This window comes from Notamacropus eugenii, chromosome 2, assembly GCF_028372415.1.
Source record: "Notamacropus eugenii isolate mMacEug1 chromosome 2, mMacEug1.pri_v2, whole genome shotgun sequence".
NCBI classification, from domain to species: Eukaryota; Metazoa; Chordata; class Mammalia; order Diprotodontia; family Macropodidae; genus Notamacropus; species Notamacropus eugenii.
In genome coordinates this window covers 285,858,115-285,884,929 of record NC_092873.1, presented here as the reverse complement: position 1 = coordinate 285,884,929, position 26,815 = coordinate 285,858,115, and the positions used below count along the sequence as shown (strand labels likewise).

Genomic DNA, 26,815 nt, shown 5'->3' with positions numbered 1-26,815 from the left:
TATAAAGTCCTCTGGTTTGCTTATAAAACCTTCCATAACTTGACTCTTTCCTCCCTCTCCAGACTTCTTATGCCTTACACTACTCCTGCCCCCTCTCCCTATATTCTGTTGTCCAGTGATGACTCCAGATGATACTCCATCTTCCCACCCTGAGCATTTTCTCTGACTGTATTCTGTGCCTGGAACTCCCTCTCCTTACTTCTGCCTCCTGGCTTCCCTGGCTTCCTTTGATGCCCAGTGAAAGTCCTCCCTTTTAGGAGACCCTTCCTGATCCCCCTTAATGCTAGTGTCTTCCCTCTGTGGATTATCTCCAGTTTCTTCTCTCTATATCAGGGTCTGTACATATTTGTTTGCATGTTGCCTCTAGCGACTGAGTTTTGACTTTCTTTGTATCCCTGGTACTTAGCATAATACCTGGCACATAGTAGGCACTTGATAAGTGCTATTTGACTGACGACTTGTAACCAATTTTGGGAGATAAGGCATATACAGAGGAAATAACTAACAAACCCATAAGTATTATATATGTGCCAGCAAGCTATTGTCAAGACCAGGGTTGATTAAATCCATCCATCAATCACCCTGTCCCACTTAAAGTAAATAACAAGATGCTCTACACCCCACTACCTTTATCAAATGAAAATACCTCTGTGGAGTCAATCAGTCAATCAAAGGCATTAAATTAGGTGTAAAAATCATTTTGGAACAAATGAGAGACATTAGATGAGATGCAATGAGACTACTCAGGAAATGAAGAGACTTGGTTATGCCTGTGGGTCTCTTAAGTCTGCAGTCAGCCCAGTGGTAGAAGCAATTCCAGCTAAGCCCCTGAGAGAGAATCCCTTGGGAGGGGGTGAAGAATGGGACTCTCTGTCTCCCTCCTTGTTCTCCTCTTCCACCCTCATCCCCCTCCCCACCAACAAGAAGAGGACCTCATTAACTCTGAAAAATCAGAAAATTTTGGATTCCCCATGGGTATTTTACAAGGGACCCCAGAAGAACAATCGCTAACAGTAGTATCTATCTGTATTGGGAACTGAGAACAAGCTAGATAGAATTCCAAAAGGCATCTTCAAGACCCGACAGGAAGCACAGCAGAAAGCTCCACCCTGTCTAAGGGAAACTTCATGAAGATCCCACAAAGGGAAGAAAAGGACTTCCTCTAGCCAGGAACTATGAGTTACCCCTTGTGCTTTCTCAGTTTAAGGCCACCTTCTTCTAGACTCTTGTATATACTTTTGGGACAGTACATCTCTAGGCTGGGAGATGTTTTGTACCATCTGTTCTTATAATCTTGTCTAATTGAGTCTGCCTGGCTAATGGATAACAGGGAAGCAGACCAATGGATACACAATAGCATTAGAAAGATAATTATCCAATCCCTTAAGGTCACCCTGAGGGGAAAAGTAGCTGACAAGGCTCTGGGGAGCCAGCCTCCCAGTGTGTTGAGGGATTGGGATAGTAGCTCCCAAGCCTGTACTATACTTTGCTTATGCAATAAACTCCTTGAGGGCAGGGACTGCCTTTATTTAATTTTGCTTCAGTGTGTGTGTGAGTGTGTGCGTCTCCAGCATTTAGTTCTGTGCCTGGTGCATAATGTTGATCGACTGATTGATATAATATATAGTTCTAAGCTGTCTGGTCCAGAGAGGGAACTGTCTATGGTACCCAACATGATAATCGCATTGATAAATAAAATTGAACCAGAAGATCTGATAAATGCAATTTTGAAGGCCAGATCTTAAAAGAATTATTTTAAATGATTAAATTAATTTAAATATTTAAAAAATCATGTTTTCCTGTCCTGTACTTAAGTAAAGAAAATTGTACCTCAGCCTTCCTTCCCTTGGGACCAACAGATAATTGTGGATAATTTGTTGATTGGAACTTGAAGAACTTGGACTTTTTGTTCTTGAAAAATTAATTTGAATTTCAGACTCCTTTTCCCCATTCCTCTTATCCCAAACTGTTGAGCCATTTTAAAAAGGAAAATCTTGGCAAACTGGAAAGAGAATGGAATCAATGTAAGGGATGAAACTTGTCCAGTAAGAATAGATAAACACAAATTCAATAGAACTCCAGGACCAGACAGAAGATAATTTCTCGCCGCCCCCCCCTCCCCCCGCATATTCAGTTTTAATCATCATGTGTAAAAAAGTGTCTTATAGAATTTAAGTAGCAACAGCTAGATGCTTAGAGGATAGAGCACCAGCCCTGGAGTCAGGAGGACTTGAGTTCAAATTCAGCCTCAGACGTTTTCTAGCTGTGTGACCCTGCACAAGCCATTTAATCCCCATTGCCTCTCCCTGCCATCCCCACTCCCCTCCTCACTTCGAAGGATTTAAGGATAAGCTCAATTGAATTCTTGAATTCTAGTTTTAGATATATTTTAAGGCAGATTTTCAATTTTAATACTTCTATTTAAATTTGTATTTGAAGTATACCTAACAATATTTGAAAGTTATATTTTATAACAACTGAAAACACTTACCGTTTTTAATCTGTAATCTTCCTTTCCCAAAAGAGAATGGACATTTCCATGCCTGTTACCCACCTATGAAATAAATGTGCTTTTTAGTACTTTAAAGAATATGATTTAGAGTTTAAATATTAGCTCCTTGATTTTCAGGGATGCATTTTAATAACTATTTTTTAATTTTACTTGTTAAAAGATAATATTCATATCACTGGTAATAATTCAATAAACTACCTCTCTATATCTTTCAGTTATTGTAAGGAAAGTGTTTCATAAACCTGAAGCCACGTGTGAGACATCATTATTATTTTCATTATGATTATGATTTTTAGTAATTTAATATAAACTCTTTGAGGGCAGAAATTGTCTCTTTTTTATCCCCCCCTCCCCAGTTAACTGTGTGCTATAGACATATGCACATACACATATTTTAATATTGAAAATAATAATCTGATTTGGGCTTCATTTTACACTTTACTTAAGATGATAGGAATCAAAGTTGTTTGAAAATGTGGGGCAGCAAGTTTTTTGTCACTAGAGGTCTCCAAGGGAAAGCTGAATAGACAGGCTTTTGTAGAACACAGATATGCATTGGTAGGAGTAGGATTAGGTGACCTCTAGGGTTACTTCCAACTCCATGATTTTATGATAATTGAGCTCAAATTGAGTAAATAATATTAAATTTACAGTTCCCTTAATCCGTATGGAAGTATTAATCACCTTATCACAGAACTGAATGAGATATGATATTACTAAGATTTACTTTTTATTCGGTGTGATGGGATTTGCATCCGTTGCTCCTGGAATGAGACTTTCTTTAGTCTCAGATTTGTTTATGTGGTATGCAAATAGCTCAAGGAATTGGAGAAAGCTCTATTTGAAAGGCTAAGCTTTAGCCAGTTATCTGTATGGATTAGCAGGGAGTCTTTAATAAATTCATGTTTGCTTTAGTCTAATGCTTGGTTAAAATTGGGTGTGCCTTATAGAAGCCACCTCAGGCATTAGTGCTTTTTAAAACACTCTCATATCTCTTTTTGAGTAAACTTTGAATTCTGATTTAAGGAAAAGTTTTTTCCCCCTAGGACAAGCTAGATTTGAAATATTTGGCCAATGGGCTTGTTTGGAATGTGTATTTATGGCCTTTGTTAGATTAACCAGTCTACTTTCTCCTTAGTTGTGGTCTCTGATGTAGCATTGTATTCTGTGAACTCATGATGGATATCTTCTAGGCCCCTTGGAAAGTAACTTGAATTCTCAAATGGTCAATAGTTGCTGATACTTTAGAATTTCCCCCATACTTATCCTAACTGAAGAATTTGAAAGCTCAGCCTTTCAATGATACATCATTTCTCATCTTCTAGTTCAGGGAAGTCAATGAAGTATGTTTGAATGATGGAATACGATGCCAAGAATAAAAAATGTTCAAAATTATCATACTTCTTTCATACCTTTAATAAATGCAAGTACTAGAAATCCATATAAACTTCTAGAACTCCTTCTCTCTCTTCCTTCCTCTCTCCTTCACCTTTTAATCATCTTTCCTTTTGCTAGCATCATTTTAAGGCTAACCCAAACCAAAGTTCTCCCATCTATTACAGATATACCAAATTTGCTTTATAGTCGATGACTGATGACTTATTGGTCGGAATCAACTCAAAGAGATCTTCTCTATTAGATTATGCATTAATAATATATATGCATTAAAGCTCCTTCCCAGAGAATAGTTGAGCTCTCACTTACTGAGCACTGACATTTTAAATTAAGCTGTTGCTCTCAGTGCATTTAAAAGACTAGATACTTGGCTCAACTTTAAAACAGAACAGAAATCTTTCATTTATAACAAACTAGCCCAAAGATCATTGTAGTTTACTAAAGCAAAACTCTATTGTGACTATTTAATAGGAATAGTTTAAGGGGGCAGGGGATTGAAACAAGTTTTTAAAATGATCATGACCTTGTTATAGTTCTAGAAGGATATTAATAAGCTAAATATTGATTTATTAGGCCACGAGGACAGCAAAGCACCTTAGATCCATGCCAAGTAAGAACTAATTGATGGAACTGAGGGTATTTAACTTAGAGAAGAGAAGAGAAGATTTAGGGAGTTTATGATAAGTATCTGAACAGTAGAAAGAGTGTTGGATTTGGAGTCAGAGGACCTGGATTGAAATCTGACATTGCCACTTCACTCTCTATGTAAGACTGAGCAAATCATCTAATTGAGATTCACTTTCTTCATTTGTAAAATGAAAGGTTGGGATCAAGGGTTCTTAATTTATATTCCATTGAAAGAGTTCAGGGAATCCCTAAACTTGGATGGGGAAGAAATAAGCATCTTTATTTTCATTAAGTTCTAACTAGGTGGTTCAGTGAATAGAACTCTGGGCCTGGAGTCAGGAAGACCTGCATTCAAATCTGACATCAAACTCTTAATAGCTGTATGATCCTAGGCAAGTCACTCAACTTTTCCTCATCTGTGTAATCATCTGGAGAAGGAAATGGCAAACCACCCCAGTATCTTTGCCAAGACAAAAAGAGTCAGATGGGGACTGAAACAACTAGACAACAACAAACAGCAACTGAAATTTAACATTCCCTTCAATTTATTTATAAATCTGAAAACATTATTCTGAGAAGGGGTCCATAGGCTTCATTAGACTGCCTTTGAGCCAGGAAATATTTATTAGCTACTTGCTATGCGCCAGGCACTGTGCTGAGTGAAGGGTAAACAAATATGAAAAAAAAAAGAAAGTCCCCTCCTCAAGGAGCTTACAAGGAGCTTATCTGAATGTGATAATTCAGAGTGATCCATGAGATTAAAAAAGAAGATATTAAAAATCTCTGGATGATCTTGGAGGTCCCTTAACTCCAAATCCATGATCTTACAAGCCTAAATATTTTAAGTCTTTCATGTAGAATGGGATTAGATTTGCTCTTTTTTGGCTCTAGAAGGTAGAATCAGGTAGTAGTTGCAGAGAGTAAATTTCACCTTGATAGTATGGGGGAAAAAAATCTTCCTTCACTTTGAGCTACTGAAAAGTAGAATACATTCCTTTGGAAGGTAGTGCATTCCCCTTCTTTCAAAGACTTTCAACAGAGCCTGGATGTCCAGTTTTGGATATATTATGGTAAGGATTCCTCTTTTGAATCTGAATGGGACTGTCAGGTGAATGTTGAAGGCTCTTCCAACACTCAAATTCTTTGATTTTGTGAACAAGCTGAAAAACACCATCCTAAAGCTTTGGTACCTTAGAAGGATCAGCATAGCATGATGGTAATTCTCTCTGTACAAAAGACTCAGAATAATGAACTGGAAGCTACTTACTGCCAGCTTTTATAACAGGAAAAATGATGGTGATGATAAATAGCTAACATTTATATGCTTTGAGGTATTTTTATTTGAGGTATTGTATTTACAAACGTTCTCATTTGTTCCTCAGAGTAACCATAGGAAGTAGATTCTATTATTATCCCCATTTTACAGATAAAGAAACTGAAGTTAACTGACTTGCCCCAGGTCACATAGGCACTAAGTATCTGGGGTAGAATTTGAACTGAGGTCTTCCTAACTCCAGCTCCAGTGATCCATTGTGCCACTGAGCTGCGTACTAGGTGTCAAGTCTGGTTCTATGCTTTTATGCTGGTGGTACCAGGTTCTACAAGATGTTAGCCTTCTACAATAGCTAGTTTGTGCTTAGACTAAGATAAAATTCAACTAAGCTTTGTGTTTGGTGACATGTGATCCATGGGGACTCCAATCTAGAAGAGGTTTTGTTGGGATGACCTCAAAATATCATAGACCCTAAAGGAGCCTTAAATGTAATCCTAACACCTTCAGTTGAGGAATGAATCAGTCAAGGTGAGTCTCTTCCTTGCTTCCTACAATGTCCATTTCTGTCTAAGACTGTTTATCACAAACCTGGATTTCCTTTGCAAACTGGAAATCTTAATTATTTTTTCATTTGTCCACCTAGAGCTTCTGTATGGAGAGATTAAGTAATGTCTCTAAGTGCTCTTTCTTCAGAGAGTAGATTTGTATAAAGGATGATCAAAGGACCATAGTTTAGAGCTGGAAAGGATCTTAGAAGTCATCTAGTACAAGCCCTCCTCCCTCCATTTTACAGATGAAGAAACTGAGGCCTAGCGAACTTAAATGATTCTATTTGCTCAGTCACAAAGCAGAATCAGGATTTGAATCTAAGCACTCTGACTCCCAGTCTTTCCCTCAGACTGCTTTACAGTGCCCTCTCCTGTGTCAGGAAAGCTGCTGGCTCTCTGGCACGAAGCTAAGTCATTTGGTGATAGGTGCAGAAAAACCACACTAGGCTCCAGTGGCTGTTAGGAATATTTCAACATCTATAAATTCATTTTTGCTTCTTCTATGCTAATGTATATTTGTTAGGGGTCCTGTTAGTTTATTTTGGTGACGCTTCTTATTTATGAATACACCGAATAAACACAGCATTTTCTAATCGCAAGATATAGTATAACTCAGAAATGAATTAAAGGTTAATTAATTATCATGTGTAACAATTTTGTTGATTTGCTACAGTGCCTCAGTTTCATGTTCAATTAACATTCAGGCAGTGTCATATAGTGAAGAGAAAGCTGCCTTGGGAGTAAGAAAGATGTGGGGTTCAAGTCTTGTTTTTGACACATACTAGCTGAGTGACCCCTGGGCAAGTCATTAAACTCTCATCATCCCAGGTAACTATATATTTCAGAGAAAATATTAATCTGGTTTGGTCGAAAAAGTTTTTTTTTAAGCAGGATCTCCATCACTAATGAAGTCACAGGTCTTATTAAAAAAAAGTTCAATTAAAACCCAACTTCATTTAGATGTGTATTGTTCTCAGAGTTTAAAACCATTAGCAATGCAATAACCTCCAATGCAAAACATTATTTCTGGTGATTGATACTTGAAAGGAATCTTAATTTTCTCTAAGTGTCAGCATTGAGTGAGTGCTTTTGTATTAGGTTGTTTTAATGTTAAATATTAACACCAGCGAAAATGTGCCAACCAGCAGGTGGGCTTAGGCTGAGTTCCAAGCAAGGCTAATGGGTCAGCTTGACTTCAGAGGCATGAGACCTTAGGTCCAGTAACAACTTTACTGTTTACTACCTGTGTGACCTTAGCCAAGCCACTATATCTTTATGGACCTCAGTTCCCTCATCTGTAAAATGAAGGCATTGGTCTAAATGACATCTAATGTCCCTTCTAGCTTTTGATCTATCTAGAATAACTTTGAATATTTTGAATATTTATCTCTTAAAGAATAATAATCCAAGATTAATTGTGTTTGCAGTTGGTTTTAAACCCACTTAGAAAAAAGAAATCCATACTCCTGCAAAAGGCCATTAGGATATTAAATACTCCATGAATAATTGAAGCCTCAGTGGTATCTCTGAGTAATTCAAAGGAAAGGTAATCTAGGGACTGCTTCATGAGGAGAATGAAATAGTAATGATGGCTTAGAGAACCTAAGATTCAACTGAAGATATTTTATCCTTTTCTTCTCAAAAAAGATAATTGGAACACTGGATCATCTTCCCCTCTTCTTTTTATCTTCCATTTTTCTTTAGTTTCCTTAACCACACATTTCTACCCACAGATATAGTAGCTCTCATTTTAAAGCCTGGTCAGCATTTCTTCCATTCTTAGAGGTCTAGGTATTAATGCTACCTCAAGAATAAGGGCAGAGCTATTTTGTAAAGAGTATGGAAATGGCAAAGCAGGTCAGTGGTGTTGGAGAAATTGACTAATCTCGCATTTTTAAACTGTTCTTTATTACCATGTTACTTCATTTGGTTTTGTAAAAAGCATGTTCATTAGTGCAAAGCTATGAATGTACTGTGATGTACATGTGTTGGCTCACTCTCCTCCACAAATTGTCTTTTTCTTTTTCCTCTTCCTTCCTTCCTTCCTTCCTTCCTTCCTTCCTTCCTTCCTTCCTTCCTTCCTTCCTTCCTTCCTTCCTTCCTTTCTTCTTTCCTTCCTTCCTTCCTTCCTTCCTTCTTTCTTTCTTTATCTCTACATGCATATAATGTGTCCATATTTTCTTGTTGTTCAGTCTTTCAGTCATGTCTGATTCTTTGTGACCCTGTCTTGGCAAAGATACTGGAGTGGTTTGCTATTTCCTTCTCCAGTAGATTAAAACAAAAAGAGATTAAGTGACTTGCCCAGGATCACGCATCTACTAAGTATCTGAGGTCAAATTTGAACTCGGGTCTTCCTGACTCCAGACCCAGTGATCTATCCACTGAGCCACCTAGCTGCCTCACTATGTGTTTGTACATAGTACACACACACATACATACACACACACACATGCACGCACACATGCCTATCTGTCTACTTACCTCTGTCTCTATACTTCCTAAACATATGCATACATATAATATACATGTACATAGTATATAATATATGCTACATATATATATATACACATATGCATGTTACCTATTTCATGTTTGTCTTTGTATCTCCATTGCCTATCATAGTACATAATAGGTGCTTAATAAATGTTTGTTGATTGCTTGCTGATCTAAGATAGCAATGTGGTAATTTCTATAGGGTTTGATTTTTTTTCTTAGGTATTTAAGCTTATGATATTGGCTTTGTGTGTGTGTGTATGTGTGTGTATATATGTATATATACATATATATACACACACATTGAAAATTATCTAGAAAAAATTGGAATAAGCAATCATGTTTCCATCTCTGGTAGTAGCATAGTATTAGAAAATAATCACTATTGAATTTACTAGGAATATATAACATTGCTTGAGGTCTCTGTAAGGGGACTGAGATGAACTGGGATTCAGTTAAGCATATCATCTGGCAAAACCTCAAGAAGTAAGTTGAGCCTGTTTGATCACAGATCCGGTTTGCTTTTGATCCAAGCAGTCTATTTACTTATTTTAGAGGTTAGAAGGAGCCGGGTGATGTGACAAACTCAAGATGTCAGAGCATGAATATGTGGAACATTGATTGATTAACTTAATCAATGATTTCTTCAGGGGAAATTCTGAAGTGTAAGTAGGAGAACTGCCCACAATTAGCCTTAGCCATCAGCAACGCTTCATGATGTGGTCCTAGCAGCGGCCCACTAGGACATTAGCAGAGGGTCTTAGCGGGGTTTGTGTCCCCATATGATAGCTGTGGGATCAGGCCCAAGTGGAGATTCATGAAATCCTGTTTGGCATGATTGGTTTATCTTCCTTGTTCAATGTCTTCGTTTATGGATTGATTGATTAATTGTTCTGTTTGTGTTACTTCCCTAGTTCATTTCTCTCATATGAGCACAGGGTACTTTGCAAATATCAGAGGCTAAATTTAAAGCAGGTTATTGATTTTTGACAGTGGCCCTGAAGGTGAACAGTCACAAATCATCTGTTACTGAGATAGGGATGGTGATAACACAATATTAAAATCTTCCATTAGAGTTTTGATTTTGTGGGTAGAAATATCTTCAATCCTGGGGTTCATCTGTTGGCATTCATTTATCTAAGCTGTTATTTAGGAGGACCAGATTATCAAGAAAATACTTCTGCCTTGGTGCTAGTGGAAGGAAAACTAGGATGCCAATAAAAATTTCCACTGACTGAAGACATCCTTGGTGGATGCCTGGCAAATGACCATGAGCTTTGAGAACTAGGCTTCCTTTAATTTGATGGAAATAAACTGAGAAGTAGGCTTCCTTCTGTCTCTTGAAACTCATCCATGGGTCTCAGAGATGCCAATAAATTTGGTTAGGAGTCAATGAAATCCTGGCTACTTTGCCAGCTTGCTGCAAACAGGGCTTTAATTCATTGAGCTTTTCTGTTTGCATAGCTGGCATTTCTTCCGCTTTCCCCTCTTATGGATTTCTGTAGGTGACAAAGACTAGAACTCTAAGCCTGGAGTCAAGAAGAATTGAATTCGTATCCAACTTCAGACACTTACTAGCTCTGTGAACCTGGGCAAATCGCTTAGCCTCTGTCTGCTTAACTAGTTCTTCAGTTGTATCTGATTTTTAGTGACCCCATCTGGTGTTTTCTTGATGAAGATACTGGAGTGGACTGCTGTTTCCTTTTCCAGTTCATTTTATAGATCAGGAAACTGAGACAAACTGGGTTGGGTGACTTGCCCGGAGTCACACAGCTGATGTCTGAGGACTGATTTGAACTCAGGAATTTGAATCTTCCTGACTCCATGCTCGACACTCAATCCACTCCACCATCTAGCTGCCCAATAGAAGCTTAATACATGCTTGCTGTTTATTCCCTTCTACAGACATGCCATGTCATGTAATGGAAAAGAATGAAGATAGGATTATGAAGGAAGATAGGTATAAAAATGAAATGTTTCAGTCTTACCTGCTTAACTGTCCTTGGTAATATTAAAAAGCAAGTACTGATTTTGCCTTTCTTTGTATCTCCAGACTTAACACAGTATTTGGCACATGATAGTTTGTTGACTGATTAGAACATAACATAATGATACCTTTCCTGACTCATTCTTGGCCAGAACAGCAGGTATTCGAAAAGACAATCATGGTGCCCAGCTAAGGAAGCAGTCCAAGGTCAAAATACTAGGAAGTGGTTTTATTTTTGTTTTTGCATCAAACTTAAATTTTCCCCTTTCCAATTTCTACCTGGGCTCTAGTATCCTAGACTAGATACTTACTGCCTTGAGAACATTGAGCAAATTTCTTTACCTCCCTGAGTAGTAGGTTTTCTCAACTTCTAATAGCATTACAGCATCTTAAGATTGGAAAGGACCTTTGAGATCATCCATCACAAACCCCTCATTTTAGAGTTGATAGAACTGCCCCTCCCATTACATGGTCATAGATTATAGAATTATAGATCTATAGTTGGAAAGGGACCTTAGAGGCCATCTTCTCCTACCCCCTCCTTTTGCAGATGGGGAAATGAAGATTCATAGGAAGTAAATGACTTGCCCATTGTCACACAGTGAATAAATGATCTTGGGTTTTTCTGACTTCCGACCCAACATCTTATCTACTATGCTATGCATGCAAGCCCTCTTGACATGCTAAATAATATTCATGCTACCTATGTCATGATAAAAAGGTACCCTGGAAATTATGAATGCCCGGCAAATGTTAACATCATCATTTTTTGTTGATATGATGGGCGGGAGAGTCTTTTTATGTTTTTGTTTTTGTGCCGGAGACTGACAAAATGAAAACGATGTGTGAGGAAGATTAATCTGACAGCAGTGTGCAGGGTGGATTGGAGGAGGCAAAAAACTAGTCAGGAATAATCAGAAGGCCATGACACATATCAAAGCAGGAGGTGATAGGATCCTGAATGAGGGTCATGCTCTTGGAAATGGGGAGGGAAAAGAGAATGAGAGAGATTTTTTCAAAGGAAGAAGTAACAAGATTGGAGAAGGGGACGGAAAAAGTCAAAGGAGATCAGGGTTTTAAGCTTTGGTGCTTGGAAGAATGATGGTGTAATTGACAGAAATAGGGGAAATTGAGACAGGGGAACCACTTGTTGCATGCTGCTCTAGCTTCTGGTGGTGGCATGGGATTAGAGGGGAGAGTATGTGATACAGGACTAAGGATGTGATTTCTTCCCTTAGTAAGATTGGTCTTTCTTTTTTTCTCTCTTCCCTTCCTTCCTTCCTTCTTTCCTTCCTTCTTTCCTTTCTCTCTTTCTTTTCCAGAACCCTGTGGTTTTATCAGTGAGGAACTCCCTTTACCAAAGCCTGTCAGTACCTATTCTATAACTTACAGTCCTATGGTCTTAGAGAGATGTCTGGGGCACTGAAAGACCAAGTGATTTGTCCAGAATTCTATAACTAGCATGTGTCTGAGGTGCATGATCACAAGTCTGAGGCTAATTCTCTATCTACTACATCATGTGACCTCCTTTTGTTTTACTACTTAAGACAATAGATGTCACATCCATGAAATAACTGGAAAATGACTTGGTGCTAACCAGTGATATGGAATGTGATTGCAACAGGAGAAGGAAGAAATCAATGTGGGCTTATCTTAGAGTATTTTGTGGAAGAGATGGGTATTCAAGTAGGACATTGAAGGTCAGGTAGGATTTGAATCTGTGGAAATAAGAACCATGGTATGCCAGTTGAAGGAGATCAGTATAAACAAATGCACAGAGGAAGGATATCAAAAGAATGTGTTTGAGGAGGAGGAGATGAATTTGAGCTAATACTATGGGCTATGATTAAGGAAGACCTTGAAAGCAAGGCAGAGGAATTTGGACTTAATATAATAGGCATATTATATTATAATATATATCTTTAATAGGCATAATATCCTTACTGTTTCACCCTCTTCCGTTCTCAAGTGCGTGTATGTCCCAAGGCTTTGGTTTTGGTCCTTCTTTCCTATTTTCTACCCTTTCTCCCTTAGTAATTTTATTTGGTCCTATGGACTCAGTTGTCACCTCTGCATATAATTCCCAAGTCTTTATCTTCTACTTCTTCCCTGGGTTCTGGTTCTGCATGTGAAGATTTCTGGCAGGTACCTCAGATTCAGTATATTAAAAATGTAACTCTTCTTTCTCCAAGAATTTCCCTACTCCACTTCCTTACTCTTTCCCCCCCACCCCAATTCTTACCTCTGTTGACTATACTGTCATTCTCTTGGTCACTTGTCTTCAATTCTTTCCCATCTCACAAATCCAGTCACTTGCCATGTTTCATCAATTCTATCTCGGCAATATTGGTCCTTCATTTACCTCTTGCCTATTCTATTGTAGTAACTTCCTAACTGTTCCCCTTGACTTCACCTGGATCTTAAAAGTATTTCAAAATGAAGAGACTATAGAATAGAGAGTATCAAATCACAGGACAATCCCCTGACTAGCCTCTCCTCCATAATGCTTCCAAAGTAACCATGCAGATATCTGACCACATCATTCTCTTCCTCAAAAACCTGTAGTGGCTTTCTCTGTTTCCTGCTAACAAATACAAATTTTCTAACCATCTCAGTCTTTAACTAAACCAAAGTCCTTTTGGTTTTCTGACTTTATTATGGCATCTTGCCCTCTTTAGTCTCTCCTATGCCTGGGATAGACTTTCCTGCTTTTCCATGTGTTGAAGGCTTCCTTTTAAGGTCCAGATCAGGGGGCATCTTTTGCCTAATTTCCCCCTGCTCCTCCCAGCTAGTAATATATTTTTCAAGACTACTTAACTATCTTATGTCAGAATTCTCCTATGTACTTATTGAAAGAACTATTGGAGAAAAATTTTGACAGATCACATAAAGGAGATAAAAGAGAGAAGTGGATTTTTATAATGCAATGTTACCGGTACCACTGACTGTCTATCCCTGGCACTTATCTCTGATTTTCCTTTGTAGACTCTAACTAAAATCATTCCCCCTAAGATTTTTATATTCGGTTTGTATTTTTTCTTATTTTTTAAGCATCATGTGCCTGGGACAGGTGTTCAAGGACAAGGTTATATAATGGAGGAATATCAACATGTCTGTCCTTTTCTTGGAATTGTTCAGATTTGTGTTTTGGAAAGAGCCATTCTAGTTATACTACTCAATTGGCTTTTGACTTCACCTGGATTTTAAAAGTATTTCAAAATGAAGAGACTATAGAATAGAGAGTCTCGAATCACAGGGCAATTTAGAACTCATTGATAAGCCATCCAGGAAAGAGAATGCCTTGTAGAAATCTCCCAAAGTGCTCTGAGGTTCTATCATATATTCACTCTTAAAAAATAATCTAGCAGAGGCAGAGAGTGATAGAAAGTGAATTTAAAACTCCACCAGTAAAAAAAAAAAGGATAGCAAATGCCAGTTTTCTATTCTACAATTTAAATAATACTGAGCCTCATCAGTATCACCTCCCTAGCATCTCCTATCTGTCCCTTCCCCTCTCTTCCATTACCACCCACCAGAGTTCAGGCCCTGATAACTATTTCCCTGGCCTGTACCAATAGTCTGCTATCCAGCATCCCAGTTCTTTCTGTCTTTGTCTCTTTCTGTCTCTCTCCTTCAGTCTTCACATTGCTACTAGTGATAAAATGAAATAGATTTAATAAAGCTAGTGATTTGTATAGTCATTTAGCATTTTCAAGGTACTTTATGAATGTTATTTTATTTGATATTCACAACAATCCTGTGAGGTATATACCATTATCCTCTCCATTTTATATGGGAGGAATCTGAGGCAGAAGAGGTTAAGTCACTTGCCTAGGGATACATAGCTAGTAAGTGTCTGAATCAGGATTTGAACTCAAGTCTTCTTGACTTCAGGCACAACAGTCTGTGCGTTGTATGATTTGGTTGCCTTAGAGGATTTAAAGATTGGTCTACAAAGAGTATACAAACATACTGTTGGAGATGGGGCAAACACTGGGAACAATATACCTCGTGTTTTATTTGTAGACCTCAGACCACCTCCATGCTCAGAAATCTTCAGTTGTTCCCATTTTATCAAATTCAGTTCAAATTTCATAGATAGGAATTGAAGGCTCTCTGCAAAGTCCTTACATTGACAGCTGCCATCAAAGGGCATGAATTAACTCATTTCTTGTTTCCTTCCTTGTTCTGGATTATTCTGTTGAGTAAAGAATTCTGCATAAGACAAAGATACCACGTACAAAGAACTTACTGCTGAATTTAAAAAAAATGATGGAAAGCCCTCAAAATTTTGTTCACCACAGATTGCAAAGGGGAAATCCTTACAAGACCTGTAAGAATTTTTCTCATATTCTCCTCTCCTCTCTGGCTATTGCTTTGTAGCAGAATCATTTCCATATGCTTCCAAAACATATGAATTTAACATCCAACTTCCCTATAGCAACATAATTTAAAATGTGCTATAACAACTTAAATTCATAGTGCCAGCTCAGCGTTCATCATTCATAACCATAACATCTTTGGTATTTAAAATGCAGTACACCATCATATATGTAGATATATTAGAACCTTGAGATAAGTGAATTCAAGATTGCTTTGAACCTTTCTTCCCCTTGCTTAGGAGAGGTTCACACTCAGGTAATATTCTTTTTTTTTTTTTTTTTTTTTGACTTTTCAGGTAAAAGACTTTAATATATCCATCTCATAGACAAGGCTAAACAAAACAAACAACCAACAGTAAAAAAGAAATTTAAAATATGAAGAAAATTTTAGAATCTTCACAACAATAAATCAAAAATTAAGCATAACATTCTCTTAAATTCTCTCAGAAATATTAAGCATATTTTCCTGGGTCATGATACAATTAAGTATATTAATAAGGGGCCATTGAAGAAAGTATTTTCAAAAATTGGTTAGAGACTAATGAGTTTAATCCTAAAGAATTACCAAATCAAAGAAAAAGTGATAAAATGAATATATAATTTCAGCTAAGTACAGTGAAAAAATAAGACAACAAAGCAAAATATTGACGGACATAGCCAAAACAATACTAGATCACACACACACACACACACACACACACACACACACACACACACACAGTACTTGTAGCAGGCCTAGGTAGGAAGAAACATCAGGTGGAAGAAGCAGAAGTGATTCTCTGAGGGGCAAGTGAGTTTTTAAATACACATTGTTTTGCAAAGATACTTTTTCGTATACAGAACAAAGTAATGCTGAGTCCACAAACCTTCAGTCACTAGCCATGGGTATGATATTTCTGGCCAGTCTCAGTTCTTTTGCTCTTTAATATATAGTACCCCAAGACCTGTAGTCCTTTAATGTCTCCACTGCTAGATCATGTGTGATTCGAATTGTAGCACCATCATATTCAAATTGTTTTTTTTTTATTTTGTAATGTTTAACAATCACTGCCATACAATTGTGATTTTATCCCCCCCACCTACCCCCCACACCCCCCCTCCCTCCCCACGACTGCATACAATTCTGTATAGATTCTACATATACTTTCCTACTGAGTATATTTTCACTATAGTCATGCTATGTAGTCAGACTAAGATAAATGAAAGAAATCGTATAACAAATCAGAACATGATACACAAACACATACACATACACAAACATGATCTGCTACAATATGTGAGTGACTTCCATATTTCTCTCTCTGAGTGTGGCAGGCATTTTGCCTTGAGATCCTCCATTGGGATTTTTTTTTTTTTTTTGGTAAGAAGTTCTTGTGTTATTACAAAAATCTAAGTCTACCAGAAAAAACTCTCACACACTGTGGTTGTTGCTGTGCATAAAGTTCTCCTGGTTCTGCTCCTTTCACTCAGCATCAGGTCATATAAGTCCTTCCAGGCCTCTCTGAAGTCTTCTTGTTCATCATTTCTTATGGCACAATAGTACTCCATTACATTCATATACCATAATTTATTCAGCCATTCCCCAATTGATGGACATCCCCTTGACTTCCAGTTTTTGGCAACTACATAGAGTGCTGCTATAAATATTTTTGTACATGTGGGACCCTTTCCCATTTTTATGATCTCTTGGGGATATAGTCCTAGTAGCGATATTGCTGGGTCAAAGGGTATGCACATTTTTGTAGCCCTTTGGGCATAGTTCCAAATTGCTCTCCAGAATGGTTGGATGTGCTCGCAGCTCCACCAACAATGAATTAGTGTTCCAACTTTCCCACATCCTCTCCAGCATTTATCATTTTCTTGTTCTGTCATGTTTGCCAATCTTATAGGTGTGATGTGGTACCTCAGAGTTGTTTTGATTTGCATCTCTCTAACCAATAGTGATTTAGAGCATTTTTTCACATGATTATAGATAGCCTTAACCTCTTCCTCTGAAAATTGCCTGTTCATATCCTTTGACCATTTATCAATTGGGGGTAATATTCTACTATGTTAATCAATTAATCAGTAGATATTTATTAAGTACCTACCATATCACAGGCACTGTGCTAAGCTCTGGGGATACAAAAGCAGGCAAAAGACAGTTATTCCTTCAAACTTCCCTGTTTCAGTCATCATTCTTCCAGTTATTCAGATTTGTAGCCTTGGAGCCAGCCTCGATTCTTCTCTCCATATTTAATCAATTGCTATGTCCTATCAAATTTACCTCCAAAATGTTGCCCCCATCTGTCCTCTTCTTGCCTCTCTTTTTTAGTCTCTATTCTAGTTCAGACCCTCATATCTTCTCTCTGCCCTGGAATTATTAATTGGTTGCCCTGGCTTCAGTCTCTTTCCTCTTCAATTCATCCTTCATAGTTGCCAAATTAATAGTCCGAAAATACAGATCTAATCATGTCAATTCCTCTCACACATACACCTCCCCCACCATGATCAATGGATCTTTATTGTCTCTAGGCTAAAATACAAATTCCTCATATAACATTTAAAACCTTTGCAGTTTAGCATCCAACTACTTTTGCAATTTTATTTCACACTATGTACTCGCCATTTCTGCACTCTCCATTGTAGTCAAGCCGATTAATGATTTGTTCCTTGTGCCACATTATATCTTCTACCTTGGTTCCTTTGTATAAATTCTCCCTCACGATAGAAATGCGTTCTGTCCTCACTCCGCAGACCTCAAAATGACTGATTCTCTAGTTCTCATTAAAGCACGGAGGTGAAGAAATAGAGTGGGAGAGAACTTTCCCAAGTGTGGGTGCTGATTTACCATACAATCATGCATTTGGAGACATATTTGTTGCCTAATGAAGGAAGTAAAATGGTGGGAGAACTCAAGATCTCCCAGAACCTGTCCATCAACCTGGGAGGGGAGACCAGGGAGGAGTCAAGTACCCAGCTCAGCAACGCAGTCAGTAGTCACAGGCAGGTTCATGGTGGGGGTCTTTTGTCCTGTTTATGCTTTATGGGAGGAGCTTTGAGCTTGGCAAAAGGGGAAAATAATCTAATAATGAGAGCTTTTCCAAAATGGGATGTGGCAGGGGATTGCCTTCAGGTATCTGGGGCATTGTGGGGTGGTACCTGCTGCAGAGTGGACACAATGATGCACTAAAAAGGACACCTGAAGTGCCTGTGCCCAGCACACTCACTAAGGCTAAAAGAGTTCTGTTTGAACTGTGTTGAGTTTAGGTTGTTTCTAGGGCCTCCAGTTGGAGATGTCTCATAAGCAGTTGGTGGTATGGAACTAGAGTGAAAACAAGGCTGAATAGAAAGCTCTCTGAGTCATCTGCATACAGATGATAACTGGATCCATGGGAGCCAGTGGGATGAGAGACACAGCTCAGGTCTGAGAGAGAGAGAGAGAGAGAGAGAGAGAGAGAGAGAGAGAGAGAGAGAGAGAGAGAGAAAGAGAGACAGACACAGACCAAGAGACAGAGGGACAGAAATAGACAGAGACAGAGACTGAAAAGGTACGCGGGAAGAGAGTATGGTAAAAAAAGCATCAAAGGCCACCAGGAAGTCGGAAGTGGAATGATGATTGAGAAAAGAGAGACCATCAGATTTGATAATGAAGAGATCATTAGTAATTCCTGAGAGATCAGTTTCAGTTGAGTGATGAGGTTAAAAACCAGATTACAGAGGGTTAAGAAGTGAGTGAGAAGTGGAGGTACCAAGTGTTGAAAGCTTCTTTCTAGGAGTTTGACCATGAAAGAAAGGAGAGAGAGGAAAATAGCTTGATAGTTTCCCAAAGCTGGGTATATCAGTTTGTGCCACTTGACTTTTGTCAAGTATATTTTTCTTTCCAAAAACTTGAATCAGTTTTGATGATGATCGTAATAACCTGCCATGATCAAAAAAGATTATAGGTCAAAAAAGACCACATATAGATATACTTTACAAACCTTAAAGTGCTGTATAAATGTCACTTAATTTTTGACTTTTTTTCAAAATGCTTTCTAATCTTATTTAATCGTCACAATGACCTCCATGAGAGAGGGGCTACAGGGATTATTCTTATTATATTACAAATGAGGAAATTGAATCTCCAGTTAAGCAACTTGCCTATAGCCATACAGATGGTAAGTATCAGAGGCAGAGTTCATACTTAAGTGTCTCCTTCCTTCTTTCCAGAAAATCATGTTGCCCTAACAGAGCAAATTATTTGACAGATGAGGGGACTGAAGAATGGATCAGTTAGGTGATTTTCCTTCAGTCACTCATATTGTTGTTGTTCAGTCATTTCAGTCATATCCAACCTCATTTGGGGTTTTCTTGGCAAAGATCCTGGAGTGCTTTACCATTTCCTTCCCTAGCTCATTTTACAGTTGAGGAAACTGAGGGCAAGCAGGGTTAAGTGACTTGCCCAGGGTCTCACAGCTAGTAAGTGCCCAAGATCAGATTTGAACTCAGGGAGATGTGTCTTCCTGGCTCTAGGTCCACTATCCTTGCCACTTAGCTGCCCTGAGGCAGTCTAAAGTCTAGGTATACTAACTCCCTTGAGATACTCCCATGAGATACTCCCCCACCGCCTCCAGTTTTAAACCTAGTACATATTCAACTCACTTTGCACTTAATTCTACCATTTGTTTGATATGCATCTGAAATTCAGTGAAGGATGTGCATTTAAAATGACTACAAACCCAAGGTTGAATGAAAGAAAATTAGCACATTACACAACAGAAAATGCCATTTCCAGTGCTGAACATGATGATAATCTTTTTATTAGTGTTTTGAAAGTGTTTATTCATTTTTCTTCATAAAAGAGAGCTCATGGACCTATACTTGGTCTGGAATTTGAAAAATAATGTCTAGGCAAGACTTGTAAATCCCTTTTCTCTCATTTTTGTTCTCTTTATGACTCCTCAGTTCCTTGGGAGTCAGTAAAGTTTTCCCTTATGAAAGCTGTTCTTGTACCTGAATTCAGCAAGGCTTCTTTGCTGGATATAACTGGTATCTTCTAAATATCCAGTAGTGTGGATGATTTGTTGACTTTGCTTGTCAATCATGGTTTACACACACACACACACACACACACACACACATTTTACCAAATATGCCCAAAGATTGTAATGAAAGAAAAAGTTGTATATCTTCTGTCTTGTGTTGCCTTTCAGGTCAACATATGAGTATTTTTTTTAAGTTGATCTCTGCTTAGAAAATGCTTACCCACAAAAAAGGAAAGAAAAAAACCAAGCAAACATTTTAGCATTCTAGTATTCCCATATGTAAACTCCTTAAGTCTTCATGAGGCACTTAGGCTGTAAGTATGGAACTGTTAAGGTCATTGAACATTACTGTTTCCTGAGTGATTTCCCAATGTCATTGGTTCTTCAATAACAAAAAATCCTGCCGAGTACCTTCTATTCCTCCTCAGCTGGCTAATGAGACAGTTGTTTCAAGTGTATAAGAAATTGCAAACTAGGTCACACCCATTGTCAGTTCCGCCAAGTAGGAGGAAATCCAGTTTTCTTTCCATTGTAACACTACGGATATAGTTTGCCACTACTCTATGGTATATCATCCACCTTAGACTACTATTTGCTTTGTCATGTTTACTTCTGCCTATGTAGCTTCATTTTGCTGTCCCCTTCCATGTGCAATGCTACCTCCTTACCTTTCTGTCAACCCACTTCCTACTTACATTCATCCTTCAGATCCCAGTCCACATCCTACCCATGGCGCTTCAATTGGCTACTTGAGCCCTCTTTGCCTTCCTTTGAGCTCCTGCCACACTTGAAGCCTGTTTAATGAAGTTTAGGAAACAGAACTGAAAAATTTAGGAAAGACAACTGAATTTGGAGTCCGAGTGTCTGGGTTCAAATCCTGTTTTTCCACCTTCTGCATGTGTGATATTGGGCATTCACATCGGGTCTGTGGGCCTCAGTTTCCTCATTGGTAAAATGAAAATTTAATCTCTAAGTTTCCTTCTAGTTCTAAATCTATGATTCTCTATTGTCATATATATGTAATTATTTTATAAATGTTGTATAAGCAATGGACAGGACACATGCTCCACAGGTATCTATGCCATGCAAAAAAATAAATAAATAAATGAAAAGCCCCCAAGTCACTGAGTAGATCTCTGGTACTAGCTTCATGGGTAGACATGCATGAGAATTATGGAGTATGGGCAGGCAGGGAGGGTTACAGTCTGTACTGCTGGAAAGAGTATTCCCATCAGTGAGAAAGCAGATCCTCAGAGGAATTGGTGTTCTCTTTTCTCTAGGACAGGGACTGTGCATTACCCCTCCTTTATGTCTCTTACATATCACAGCACAGTGTAGAACACATGGGAAATGCCCTATAAATATGTTTAATTTTTAATTGATTGGGTGACATTAATAGTTGCCTACTTTAAATGACCCCATTTGGGGTTTTCTTGACAAAGATACTAGATTGGTTTTGTTTTGCTTCTCCTGCTCATTTTACATATTAAGAAACTGAGACAATGAGGGTTAAGTGACTTGTTCAGGGTCACACAGCTAATAAGTGTCTGAAGTCAAATTTGAACTCAGGTCTTCCTGACTCCAAGTGCTGTGTTTTATCCTTGGTACCACCTAAATGCCTTGCATACAGAGAAGACAGAAGACAATGTTATTGTTATGACATATTGTTATAGCAATATTACCATATTCTGATCCTGACTCTGTGATACACTAGCTGTATGTCATGGGGAAATTTTTTTAAACCACTCTGCTTCAATTCTTTATCCATATTGTATTGTGGTGGTTGTTTAATTGTCTCAGTCACATCCAACTCTTTGCGATCCCATTTGGGGTTTTCTTGGTAAAGATCCTGGAGTGGTTTGCCATTTCCTTCTTCAGCTCATTTTGCAGAAGAGGAAGCTGAGACAAACAGAGTTAAGTGACTTTCCTAGGCTCACACAGCTAGTAAGTGTCTGAGGCCAGATTTGAACTCATGAAGATGAGTCTTCCTGACTCCAGGTCTGACATTCTCTCCACTGTTCCACCTAGCTACCTCATCTATATTGTGAGGGAGTGGTATCAGACAGTCTTGATAGTCTCTTGCAGTTCTGTATCTCTAACCCTGTAAATAATTTTTAAGCAGAATTTTAAGAACAAGATCTCTTTTTGTCTTCGGTTTCAAGAATGTCTAAGACAATTTTATATTCCTTGAATACCAGTATCTGATCCATATACTTAACTATTATGTGCATGCACACCAAGTACTTTATATATGAATTAGTGCCCAGGAGTATATAGTCAAGAATGTTTCTCAGTATTTCCTCTGACTCTTACAAAGCATTCATGATCACTTCCTTCCCAACTGGGTGTCAGTGTGAAACCTAATGGATGCAATCTCCAATCCGTGATCCAGGTCACCAATGAAGCAATTAAATGGCAGTGTGCCAAGGACCAATTCTATTTGTTTTATATTCCCAGTATGACCCTAAGAGAGGTCATTTAATATGTTTCTCAGGCAGCCTTTTCAAAACAGGAAGAATGCTTATTTGTCTGGGATAGACTTTTCAGGTGGGCCTGCTTAAAGGCTTCTTTTTTTTTGGTAAAGACCTGAGCTGATGAATCTTTCAGTCTCCTCAGACTCAAGTCCTTCTTTGACATTTTATACCATTCCGTACGCCTAATACTCAGAGAAATGAACAGCAGCCTTTTTTTCAGCAGAGGAAATAGGTTTTGATGACCTTTCTAATATAGTGCCCCATGGTAACTGAGATAGGAACTGAGTGTTCTCTGAATGAACTCAAGGGATTCCCACTTGGAAGCCTAAATCTTTGCTCCAACTTTTCCTTCCCAAGGAGAAACTGTAATTTGTAATTAACACCATCATGAGGAGCCTTTGCAAATGGCCCCACGTTCATGTTGTGCAAAGGAATGCATGAACGACAGCAGAAAAAAGAAGGAAAACCCCAGCTGGCTTTAAAAGTTGGTAACATTTTTAGCACACTCATATTCCACAGGCAGATTAGAAGGCTGCTGACCTGTCTGACTTTTCCGTATCACTCCCTGCTATTCCAATTGCCTCTTTGAATGCTTTTTCTCAAGCCTTTTCTTAGCACCTCTGAGATTGATGCCTGACCTGTGTTCTGGTTCCTTACATCAAGGTACTGGGCTCTGTGTTGTTCAGAGAATTGCTATATTACATGAAGAGGATGGGAGAGAGGGAGGGAATTCTACCTTGTCAGTGTCTCAGACCTTCCTCTTGAGATCTCTAGAGCTATATGAGTCTTGGATAACTTTACCTTTACTTTCTGTGCATGACTTTGTTTCTTTAAAAGACATTTATTATATGTGTTATTTCCACATCCATCCGCTATGTCAAAATATTCATTCATTAGCTAATTCATTAGCTAATTTATTTTAATACGTCCTCAGATTTTATTGATGTAGGGAATTCCCAACTCCCATTGATATAGGGAAAATCCCTCTTCCAATACAGATTGACATCTCCTTTGACATTTATAGGCTAAGAGAGTTGGCTAGGGTATTGAGACATTAAGGGATTTGTCCAGAGTCCCATAGCCAGTATTTAGGACTTTAACTTTAACTTACCTTTTCCTGACTCAGGGCCTGGGTCTCTCTATTCATCATGCCTTGTGACTTCTTATGTTGAAATCACGTTAGAGAAAATATAATCAAGAAATAAAACCCCATATACCTATCTAAGCATCTCTGGTAATTTCTGTACTTTGACTCCTTTTACAGGTAAAAGTTCTTTGTTCCCATCCTTCTAGGATCTGTTTAATATGCTTCATCTGTTTAAACCCTACCTCTCACGATCACTTGCCTGGGTGACTGTAGGCAAACCACTAGTTCTTCCTGGGCCTCAGTTTTCTTAACTGTAAAATGAGAGAATTAGATTGGATGGCTTCTGAGGAGCCTTCCAGCCTCGTAGGGGTGATCCTCTGTTTCTAAAATGAATGATGGAAAGACTTTTAGATATTTTAATTCATATGTATACTAGGAAATGAGCTCCATGGAAGCAAAACCCCCCACCCAGATGGTTTATGTTTAAGTAATGTGGTTATGAGGAAATAATTAACTAACAGCATGAATACCCACTGGTTTTCCCTTGTTCCCTTCAGGTGGGCTGCAGTGACCTACATCTTCCTTTGTTAAAGTTTCTTGCAAACATCGAACTCTGGGAAATGATTACTTCATCTCTAGGAAGTGAAATGTTTGATATATGGTGTTGTCTGATGTTGTCTGTAGCCTCTAACATTTGTTGTTTTTTTTTAAATTAAAAAAATTAGCAACTATAGTTTCCAAGATTGGGCTTTTAATGCGAGGTTTTTTTTTAAGTATGTAGTTATATAAGAGGCCTTCTTGAACTACAAGGCACTAGTAGAGTGCCTTTGAGATTTAAGTTTTTGGTGGTATGTTGATGCTTTAAGTCACAAAACTTCCTTTTCAAATTATTTCATTGCTTTTTATAGATCTAACATAAGGCCAGACTATGCAGACTCCAACTTTCATGACTTCAAAATGCACACCTTCACGCGGGTTACATCCTGTAAAGTCTGCCAGATGCTCCTGAGGTAAGTGTTGTTCCACACCTGGCTGGAGGGAAACATAGTATGTTTTTGAAAAGTAAAGCTCCCTGGGGGTTTGCAAGGATAATGTATCTGCTGATAATGATGTGCTTTGCCACATTTGTCCACGCTCTTTCCATCTTCTTGTCCTAATAGAAATCTTTTTTTTCTCACCAGAAGATGTTGCCACTCTTTGCAGTGCTGGAGGCTCTTTTCTCAGACCCTCTAAAGCACCACTTAAAGAGGAAGAGGAGCAGGCAGTCTTCTCCTTACCCCTACTTCCCCACGGCTCTGCACTGCTATCACTTCGACAATCTGTTTTCCTTTGACAATCATTCTGACTTTATCACTCAGTCCAACTTGTTATAGTCATCTACCAACCTTTGAGTCGTTTTCTCCTTTCTCAAGGGTGTCTGACATGTGGTTGTTTTTTCCTCCCCAACTCCTATCTTCACACATGAGGTATTAACATTTTGATGTTTCTTCCAAAGTCTGGCTTCCCACTTATCAACCTCTTAATCTCCCATGACCTCCTTCTTCCTTCTGCCCTAGCCATTTGCAGAGATGGTCATACCCTCGATATGTATGGATCAGGGATGACCATCACTCATAATTATTTTATTGACATACCAGAGAACTCTGAATTCCTCTCTTTAACTACAAGCTCCTCTCCTTTGATTTTCTTTCTGGATCACACCTTCTACATCTATTCCTCATTCTCACTGACACCTCCAGCTCCTCCAACCCACCCTATTCTCCCAGTCCATCATCCCTTCTTTAGCTTCCTTTCTTAGTCTTGACCATATACTTAGGTAGTTCAACCATTCACTATTAGCTACCTTGGAATCCCTTGCTCTCTTGCTGAACATGCCTTGTGAAACAGTAACATTAGGTTATACCTTCTCTGTTTTTATTTACATGTTTATTGAATGCTCCTGGAGAAAGTCACACAATCGTGCCAATTTGGTTCCCTTTGAATTTAGGATATTTAATCTCACCTGGGCACTTACTGCTGCCCAGAAATCTCTTTATTTTGTCTAGATTTATTCCCTCACACTTTCCACTGTTCCAAAAGGAGATCTTCCAGAATGAAGGACAAAAACCAGCAACAGGAGTAGCAATTTAGAAAACAGAGGTCAATTGTCATTGGATCTCTCTTCTCCACTCCATATTCAATATCTCTTTTCATCAGCCTCTATTCTCTTTTCCTTTGTTCCATTCTCTGATGAAGAGATTGTCCTTTCCTTTGCCAAGGCTAATCCCATCACCTGTCCTCTTGATCCATCTCCTCTCAACACCTGTGTGAGTAGGGCTATGCAATCATTCCCCCTCTCCTGCTCATCTTTAGTATCTCATCTATTGGCATCTTTCCTGACATGAACAAACATGCCCAGGTCTCTCCCATCCTTAAAAACCCTTCCCTTATGCCATCATCTTATCTTCCTTCTTTCACAAAACTCCTAGAAAAAATTATACTTTAAATACTTGTTGCCTTGATTTCCATACTTTTATTGGTGCACAAGTAAGTGCCTATCAGGTAAAATATAAACCCTTATTTCTGATATTCTAGTCCCTCCACAATGACTCCAATGTCTCTTTACAACTTTATCTGATACTAATCTTATGTACTCTATATTCCAGTTAAAATGCTCCCATTCTTGTCTTGAAATCTGTTGTCTCTATGTCATTGCTTAGACTATCTCCAATGGCTTAAATTCTCCCCCACTCTCTCCTCTTTCTCCCCCACTCTCTCCATACTTAAGCCATTCACTTCCTTCAGGTCTTATATCAGATGTCACCTTCTCTATAAAGCTTTTTCTGATTCCTCTATATTACATGAAAATCCTTTCTGTCTCCCAGTTACCATAGAACTTTGCCTGGTTTGCTTATGCATGGATTATACTTTCCTTCCCTGTCCCCATTAAATTAACCACAGTATCTGTGTAGTGTACACCTTTGAATTCCCAATGTCCAACAACATGTTTTTGTATAGTAGGCACTTAATAAATGTTTAAGTTAAATTTGGT

General features: G+C 38.4%; 1 protein-coding gene across 2 annotated transcripts in view; it reads left to right on the top strand.

Annotated features, from left to right (window-relative positions):
* VAV3 (vav guanine nucleotide exchange factor 3) overlaps nucleotides 1-26,815 on the top strand; it is a 453,372-nt gene that overhangs the window by 276,959 nt on the left and 149,598 nt on the right. For both annotated transcript variants that reach the window (XM_072644176.1, XM_072644175.1), the window contains exon 16: nucleotides 24,693-24,794. In XM_072644176.1, the coding sequence (XP_072500277.1) occupies nucleotides 24,693-24,794 (102 nt within the window). The remainder of the gene's footprint in view (nucleotides 1-24,692; nucleotides 24,795-26,815) is intronic.